This window comes from Meriones unguiculatus, chromosome 17 (assembly GCF_030254825.1).
Source record: "Meriones unguiculatus strain TT.TT164.6M chromosome 17, Bangor_MerUng_6.1, whole genome shotgun sequence".
NCBI lineage: Eukaryota > Metazoa > Chordata > Mammalia > Rodentia > Muridae > Meriones > Meriones unguiculatus.
In genome coordinates this window covers 39,296,395-39,305,550 of record NC_083364.1, presented here as the reverse complement: position 1 = coordinate 39,305,550, position 9,156 = coordinate 39,296,395, and the positions used below count along the sequence as shown (strand labels likewise).

General features: G+C 47.6%; 1 protein-coding gene across 1 annotated transcript in view; it reads left to right on the top strand.

Moving 5' to 3' along the window:
- The first annotated feature begins 7,376 nt into the window (after positions 1–7,376).
- The window catches only part of Parp14 (poly(ADP-ribose) polymerase family member 14), a 30,920-nt gene continuing 29,140 nt past the window's right edge, over positions 7,377–9,156 (top strand). The window contains exon 1 of the mRNA XM_060370321.1: positions 7,377–7,607. Coding sequence (XP_060226304.1) covers positions 7,421–7,607 — 187 coding nt within the window. The 5' untranslated portion in view covers positions 7,377–7,420. The remainder of the gene's footprint in view (positions 7,608–9,156) is intronic.

Genomic DNA, 9,156 nt, shown 5'->3' with positions numbered 1-9,156 from the left:
AGCCATCAGCCTGAAAGGGACTTGAGGAATAGGACTATTGTGGGTAGAAGGATGTTGGATCAGGCTGTGCCATGCCCCAAGTTCCTCCAAACTGTGTAAAATGGGTTTTCGTGCTGTTCCAAGCAGTCCCTGACTATGTGAGATTGGAGGACGGCTGTGTCCCGGGGTAGACACCTGCCCTGCATCTTTTCCTGGCACTCCTCATCTGGCACAGACCGATAGGCGACTTATGGCTAGAACAGAATAGACACCAACCTATCTATACATTTGTCAGGATAAGCTGGGAATTAAGGAGCACGTGGGTGCATAAAAATCATGTTAGAAAAACTGGGCCTAAGAACTTATCAGACACAACAGGCCAAGGAAATGGTGTAACTCCCTTACCTGGACCTCATAAAGAAATAGACTCCCAGCCCTGAAATGGTGACAGCTCCATTCGACTGCTGTGTGACCACTATTTGTCTGGGGAGACTGTTCAATGGATAAGAGCTTGCTTTAAAAGCCAGAGGACTTGGGTTCCAATCTCAGCATCCACATAAAAGCAAGAAATGGCCATGTGTACCTGTAGTCCCAGAGTCGGGGGTGAGAGAAGGATGGAGACCTGCAGGTCTTGGGGCTCCTAGACAGCTAGCCTATTTAGAACTGTGCGTTTCAGATTTGACGAGAGACCCTGTCTCAAAGAAGACGTATGGGGAACTAGAGGAAGACACACTGTCTTCCTCCGACTTCCACACGAAGCTTAAACAACTGAGCACTTGTGCATACGTGCACATACATCCCGTGTCCCAGATAGCCCTGCCCAGGGTGCAAGCCAGTAGGCAGCACCCCTCCATGGCCTGTGCATCAGCTCCTGCCTTCAGGTTCCTGCCCCGACTTCCTTCAACGATGCGCTATTACCTGCCAGTGCAAGACGAAATAAACCTTTTCGTGCCCAAGTTGCTTTTGGTCATGCAGAAATAGAAACCCTAACTAAGATAAACACAAGGGTTTTGATTAAGTTTACGCTACTGGATTTAGTTGAGTCCCAACCTAAAGACCAGCACTCTGAACGTGACTGTGACTTTCAAGGAGATTTGTTTGCCATTTGCTGTTATGGAGAGGAGTGGATAATTTCTAACTCATTTCACTGATGAATGAAAAAAAGTATTGCACCTTTTGAAATACGCCAAATGGATTGAGTTCCTAATTTAAAAAAAAAAAAAAGAAAGAAAAGAAAAGAAAAAAGAAATCTGTGCACAGGGAGATTTATGCCGTCACTGGGGAATCAAATCAACTTGGGACAGAGGAGGCAGAGCCTGGAGTGATAAACCTACATGCCAACAAGTGCCAAAGAGTGAAAAGAGTCAGGGGAGTGTTTTTCCTTGGATGTCTTGCAGGCACCAACTCTACTAGCATATTAGTTTTTAACAGACTCCAGGACGGTGGGAAAATCGATATCTATTGTTTTGAGTCATGCCATTTATTGGCTTTGTGATAGCGCCCCTAGGAAATGAATCTAGCGAGCTAAATGTGTTGTCTGACTGAAATACTGACAAGACCAAAATGGACTACAACTGTTGGCTACCAAGGCAGTGGCAAGATCAATGAATCATCATGTTTAGGCATGGCCTAGAGGAAGTCTGCGTCAGCAGTCAGAGAAGAGGCCAAGGGTGTCAAATCCAGAACACTGTTTATGATATGCTATGATATGATATTATAGCATATCATAACATATATGAATGTGGGTATTTTCCATGTATATATGTCTGTGTACTGTGAGTTTCTGGTTCTCTAGAAATTCAGAAGAGAGCGTCAGATCCCCCAGGACTGGAGTTATAGTTAGCTCTGAGCGACCATATGGGTGCTAGGAATTGAACCCAGGTCCTCTGAAAGAGCAGCCAGTACTCTTAACAGTTGAGCTATCTCTCCATCCCCACTACACTGTTTCTTTCTGTGCTACCTTGCAAAATAATGATGTGCTTTGATGCAAATCAAAAGGACACCTAACACTTTATGATGTTTAAAAAATTACATGATATTTGGGTATGTTGGATGGCTCAGTGGGTGAAAGCATGAGCTGAGTGAGCATGATGGCTTACTCTCAAAAGGTATCCTCTGACCTTCACACACATGTGTGCACACACACTAATAAATATGATTTGTTGCTTTTTCCAAGACAGGGTTTCTCTGTGTAGCCTAGGTTGTCCTGGAATTCTCCCTGTAGACCAGGATGGCCTCGAACTCAGAGATCTGACTGCCTCTATCTCCTGAGTGCCACAACCAGGTGGCTAAGATTTAAAATTTTTCAATGAAATTCAAGTTCTGAATCTGTAACAGTGCCGTGTTCCCAGTCACTCCTGTGTATTCTTTGGCTGCATGCAATAAGTAAAAAAAAAAAAAAAAAAAAAAAAAGATACCCTAAGATGCAAAAGAAGGGTGAGATTTTCTTCATTTTCGTTTGTAAACACCTGTCAATGGTTATTCTCCTGCATATCCTTTTGAGATGTCTAATAACTTTTTGTAAGGCTCATTTAAAATCTCTGGTCAGTTCCACCCCCTGGGTGAAAACTTTTTGTTTTCACAAAAAGCTGGGAGCCATCGCTTTGAAATGCAGTCATCAATGAAGGCTGTACTCTTATCTTCCAAATTCGCTGCGAGGGAAGAAGCCTGATGTTGGCTCACGTCTGACTCCAGAGATGAGAAAAATGGATTATTCCTTTGGATTAAAGGCCATTTAGATGGTCACCCCAATTACCAAGTGGCTATGGGATGAGATGCGGTATCAAACAGTGTTTTCAAATCTTTTTACTTGAGGACTGTTCTCGTTTATCTTGGAAAGTGTGCTGCCGGTTTTTTGGCTGATAGCGTTAAAAGGTGAGATTTCATTTTGTCTTTGCAATCTGTTCAGCAGATTACTTGTAATTACTTTTGTTTTGTCTTAGTAGGTATTTATAATAAATAATTTTCTTTTTCTTCCTCTCTCTCTCTATATATATATATACATACATACATATATATATCATATAATAGCTCTAATTTCAATCTTTTAAGAAACCTCTGCACTGATTTAAAATTTTTTAATTTAATATTTTTTAGACAGGCTCTCACTATGTATCTCTGGCTGTCCTAGAACTCACTCTGTAGACCAGCCTGGCCCAGGACTCACAAAGATCCACCTGTCTCAGTCTCCCTGAGGGCTGGTATAAAAGGCACGGGCCACTGGCAAATCTGTAAATATCTCACTGAGCATTTTTGTATCTATGTTCACCACGGTGTCGTCACTCTAGAGGCAGAGGGACCTGGGAGGACAGAGCATAAAATAAGAGGTGGACTAAACATTCATGCAATGGCCAGTCTTACTTAGAGCATCAGAGAATTTGTATTCTGAGGGTTAAGCACGCCCACACGAGCCAAGTTCACACGAGTTCAAGCTGTCTACAGCCGCAGGGAGAAGCCTCGTATGTGAACATGCAGGTGGCCGTGGCATCGAGGAGGCAACAGATTCCCCTGGAGCTGCAGGGACAGCCAGCCAACCCGGGTGCTGAGAACTCAGCTCCTCTCCGAGGGCACTGAGCTCTCTAACCACTGAGCCATTTCGACAGGTCCAAGAGCAGACTTTTAATCATCACTTCAGTCTCGTTGCTGTGAATCTGTTTAGGTTGTTTGTATCTCCTGCATCTAATTTTGGTAGGTTATGTGCATTGAGAACTTTATCTGTTTCTTCCACGGTTCCTGGCCTTTTTGGAGTGAAAGTTGTCAAAGCATTTCCTAAGGATCTTCTAAGTGTCCCTGGAGCCTGTTGTCATGACTCCCCTTTCGCCTCTAAGTTTATTAATTTGGCTCGTCTGTCTCTTCCAGTTAATTTTGTTGTCAGTCTTGTTAGTGTTTTCAAAGAACCAACTCTTTGATTGTTGTTTTTTTTTTTTTTTTTTTTTGTGGAATAGCTCTTTGTGTTTTGCCATTGTATCATTGAAACCTACGATAAACACACAGAGGCAAACTGTCCCTCTTTGGCCCCCGTGGTTCATTTTAACAGTGTGTCACTGGATTAGGTTGGGTATATAGGGTGGGTAAACAGGATTGTGCTGTGTTACTTCGAGTCTTGAGAGATTCCCACGTGGATCTGATTCTCTGATTATTTTGCTGAAAGGCCAGGAGAGGTCTTTACTTTTTCCTTATTCTGCAAGAAATAGGAATGATCAAGTCGGTACCTTTCTGAGGATACTGCTTTTAATTCCCATCTGTGGTGCTTTGTTTTTGTTTTTTGTTTTTCGAGACAGGGTTTTTCTGTGTAGCCCTGGCTGTCCTAGACTCTCTTTGTAGACCAGGCTGGCCTCGAACTCTCTGAAATCCACCTGCTTCTGGCTCGAGTGCTGGGATTAAAGGCATACGCCCCCACGCCCGGCCAGCTTCATTTCTTGTAAGTTGATGGTGTGAGGAAAACGTGAAACTATTTGCCCTGCTCTGGAGCTCTAAATTCTGGGAAACGGGGTCGCCGATTTTCTCTGTGATTTGGGTGAGACAGAGACCAAGTCCAGGAAGAGTCAGCACTCTAGCCTACCCAGCGGTGTCCGCTACGCTGGGTCCGTCGATGGTTGGCTCGGATGATGAGCGCCACCTGCAGGCAGAATGCTGGAAACTGGAGAAAGATCCTTCCTAAATATCAGGAATTTAAACAAAACGACACAACGGTAAATTCTTCCCGTGCGTCTCTGAGGCTCTTTATATTGATTCAGTTCTTTGGGATTAAGTAACAGTATTCAGGGTCTGTCTATCTCCAAGGAATCTCCGGACCTGACAGACCCTGAGCTAGGACCTCTTACCTTTCTTCCATTCACATCTGACACACTTCAACGCAACCTCAGGTATACGGTATCCAAAATACGCCTGCAAACCAAGTACTCACTGATGATGAATCATAAAGTCATTTTAAGACGATTCTTGAGTTCACGCATGCTTCTGCTGTTTACTATAAATGGAAGCAAATTTGCATATCACAACAAAATGTTTCTTTTCACACAGAGAACTGAATCATGGCTGAGTATTTCCCATCGTAAAGGAATATCTTTTATTTTACAGTTGTCAATGCAGAGAACCCTACTCTGCCTTAAATACATAATATAAAATGTCTGAAGCTTGCTTAGGACCATTTCCGAAACTGGAATGGAACTTCTGTCTTAACCCCAAAATTCACTGAAAGAAATTTAATTTTATTTATTTTATGTGTGTGGGCATTTTGCTTGCATGTATGAGTGTGTACCATGTGTGTAGTCCCCTCAGAAGCCAGAAGAGTGTATTGAATTCCCTGGAACTGGGGTTACAGGTTGTGGTAAGCTGTTGTGGTAAGGTTGAGCTGCCTTGCAGGTGCTGGGAATCGAACCGGGGTCTGCTGGAAGAGCAGCCAATTCTATTAACTGCTGAGCCATCTCTCCGGCTCCTGAAATAGCAATTTTTAAAAGTAAGCATTTTATGGTGATACAGTCCAAAGATACACTAACTCTGGTAATTACATGCTGAAGAATGACGGGCATTTTCTATTACTGAGACATTCTGTTTCTCTAAGAACGGAAACTTTGTATACAGTAAAAGCTGCAATCCGTATTGTATCACAGTCTGGCATCCGAGCTGCCCTGTTTCAGAGAGTGTGCTCTGGTATACGCTCAGAAGCAACGAGGTGTTAGGCTGTTAATTTCGAATTGATTTTTGGTCACTGTACCTCCAGAAGAAGCCTTCCAGTGTCACGAAAATCTTCACAAGCCTATCACTGCGTGTGCCACCCGTCGGATTGCAATCCACAGAGAAACGGGACCCATCTGTAAAAACGCCTAGATGCAGCCGGGCATGGTGGTGCACACCTGTGATCCCAGCACTCAGGGAGGCAGAGGCAGGTAGATCTCTGTGAGTTCGAGGCCAGCCCGGTCTCCAAAGTGACAAAGTGGGTCCAGGAGAGCCAAGGTTACAACACAGACAAACCCTGTCGGGAAAAACCAAACCAAACCAAACCAAAAAACAAAAACAAACAAAAAAAACCCAGCAACGGCAACAAAAAAAAGCCTGGATCTTTACCCTCTACCTCCAACCCCAATCTCCATTCACAATGCTTTACTGCTGGCGCCTGGGACATCGTGGCTGATGCTCCCAGTATCTTCCCCATCCCTTCCTTGTACCAACATTTGCACACACCTAGGACCTTTCTATCTTCAAAATGTTTAAATCCAAGAAACAAAAACGAAAGCTTTCTGAGCCCCGACCCCCTTCTCCCAACTGCTGCCTGACTCCCATGTCTTCCTGTTCAGTCAACCTTGTGGAAAGATCAGGATATTTTTGCTGCCACCGCCGCCCTTCCTTTTCTTCAGACGTCGAAACTATTCGGACACCCTCCATCCCTCCCTGTTCTCCATCAGATGGGGCTACCAAGGGGCCCCGGAGGCCCACCATACCCTAGCCCCGGAATGGCAAAGCCTCCGTGTATCACGTGCTGAGGGTACCCACATTCCCAGGCTGGTCTCGTCCCTGTCACAGTCTGCCCATCTGACTCTTTCACTACTATCCAGGCTCCTGCCTGGACAGCTCCAGGGCGAACTGGAGTCTTGCCTCCAGTGGCAGCCCCGAGCCCACCCTTTCTCCATCCCTCTGTAGCACCCAGGTCAGCTTACCTCCCCTCCCCTGCGTCCACTCCAGCCATCACGCGGCAGCCTGAGTGCTTTTTGGGCTAGGGAACCACCACCCAGAGTCCCCCAGGCCTAGGTCATCTCTGGATCCTTAGGCTTCAGGTGCCACACATGCCCATAAGCTCTTCCCCACCTCCCCACAGTTGGGCTAGGAACCTCTGCTCTCTCCTCCAGCAGCACCTGTATATTTCTCCCTAGCGCTGTCTGCTGTCTCTTGGGTCCCTTCCTTTGAACACTCAGAGAGCACGGGGCCTAGCGCGCGGTCCCCCAAACCCGGAGTTTGTGAACACAAAGCACAAAGCACAGAGTTGGAAACAAGAGCTCAGAAGCCGGAAGGGCAGGTTAAATTCCGCTGGGTGGTCCTCAAGTGAGCAAGGAGCATCCTCGCGAGGATCATTTTGCCAGCCCTTTTCTTCCCTCCTAGGGTGTGGGGTTTGGGTTAAAGCTAGCCTAGTGATGGAGCAAAGCTCAGCTGCGGCCCCGGGGGAGCGCCCAGCCAGGGAGCCAGGGAACCGCTATGCGGGAGGACTGGAGGCCAGAGTCTCGGTGGGACGGTTCTCTGGGTGGTGTCGAGGGCAGGAGAACAAAGTGGGGGACTAGGTGTGCCCCGGCCCTGGAGGGGGGGGGTTGCACTATTCCAATCCCGGGACGGCTGGGTGAAGACAGAAACTAAGGGCGGGGAGGGATTTCCAGGAAATGAAAGCGAAAGAAAGTTAAATAACACCGAGCAGCTTTGAGCGACCCGGCAGTCGCTTCCTAGTCCAGCCAGGATGGCGGCGTCTGGCCCCTTCCCGCTGCTGGTCGAGGGGTCCTGGGGATCCGATCCCCCGAAGCACTTGACCAACAAGCTGCAGATGTACTTTCAGAGCCGGAAGAAATCGGGCGGAGGGGAGTGCGAGGTCGTCCCGGAGCCCGGGAACCCAGCCCGCTTCCGGGTGCTCTTCTCCCCGGAGGATGGTGAGGGACGCGCAGGCCGGGGAGGGTCCCCTCCGCGCGCGGGGTTCGGGGACGCGCGTGGCAGGCCCCGCACTGGGCTGCGGCCCGATTGGAGAGGGGGGTCGTGGAGGCAGAATCTGGGTGGCGAGCGCATCCCCGAGTGGGAAGGTCGTTTCCAGGCGCTGTCTGTGACCCTTCCCGTGCCTTTTCCTCTATTCTCTTCTTCTCTTCCCCTCTTCTCCTCTCTTCTTTCTTCTTTCTTTCTTTCTTTCTTTCTTTCTTTCTTTCTTTCTTTCTTTCTTTCTTTCTTTCTTTCTCTCTCTCTCTCTCTCTCTCTCTCTCTCTCTCTCTCTCCTCTCTCTCTCTCCTTTTTTTTTTCCTGCTTTTATTATTCAAGTGGAGCAGGAAAAGAATAAAGAAACCGGAGGAGTCCCGGGCTAGCACTGCAGGGTTCTTTGGGAGCTGAGCTTGAGAAGGGAAAAGCTCTGTGCTACAGCCGGGGGTCTTGTCCTCCCTTGTCCTTCAGCCCCAAGGTGACCGGAGGTGGCTGTAGGCTTCGAGCCGGGGCTGGCGTGGCGGGTGGTGGGGTTCCATCATTGCGGGAAGCTAAGCAGCTGAATGTCCCCCACCTCTGTCTGCATTCTGCATTCGTCAAGGCGGGCCCAGCCTCGCTTGCTTGCTCAGGTGAAAGAGTGGAAGCCCCTGGCCTGCAGCTTCTGCAAAGTCTCCGCTTGGTTCCAGCTGAGATTCTGTAGACCAGGGTCATCCTCAGAATGCAGGCAATTCCTCCTTCTGGATTTGGAGGAAACATTTAGGCCAGGGGAGAGGCAGTGGGAATCCAAGAAGGAAAAAAAAAAATGAAACAAAGAGAAAGGAGTAGAACAGGTTTTCAGGAAGCCTGGGAGAGAGGGCACAAGAGACTGCGTGGCTCTGACCCCTTCCGGAGAACAGGACCTTCTCGTCCTGTTTCACAGGGGAGTGCTCGATGGGGGCAGAATCTAGGCAGAAGCTATTTTCTCATTTTCACTTTTCAGAGAGCCGAGGTCCTCAGCCTTCCTGATGCTGCGGCCCTTTAACGCAGCTCCTCCTGTTGTGGTGACCCCCCCAACCATAAAATTATTTTCGTTGTTGCTTCATAAGTAATTTGGCTTACACGATGAGTTGTAAGGTAAAAATCTGCGTTTTCTAATGACCCCGTGAACCGGTCATTAGATTGCCAAGTGGTCGCGACCCACAGGTTAAGAACCGCTGTTAGAGGCTTTGGTTCCAGCCAGTCCGCTCCCAAGCAGACACGACCTGGATGGAGAGCATTCTTCTCTAGAATGCCACTAACTTCAAACGTTGGTCGTATGTTAGGGGTACAAACTCCTGGCGTCCCTGTCATAGGCTAACTAGATACAGCTCAGGCTCTATTCTAGACACTTCAGTGCAGTGAGTGTGCAGTGTGTGTGTGTGGGGGAGGGGTCATGTGCCACCAGCCCTCCACAGTGACCGGGACATGCTGAACTTAAAAAAAAAAAAACAAACTCTGTTGTTTATTGGGAACCTCAAACCAACAAAATGGAGAGAA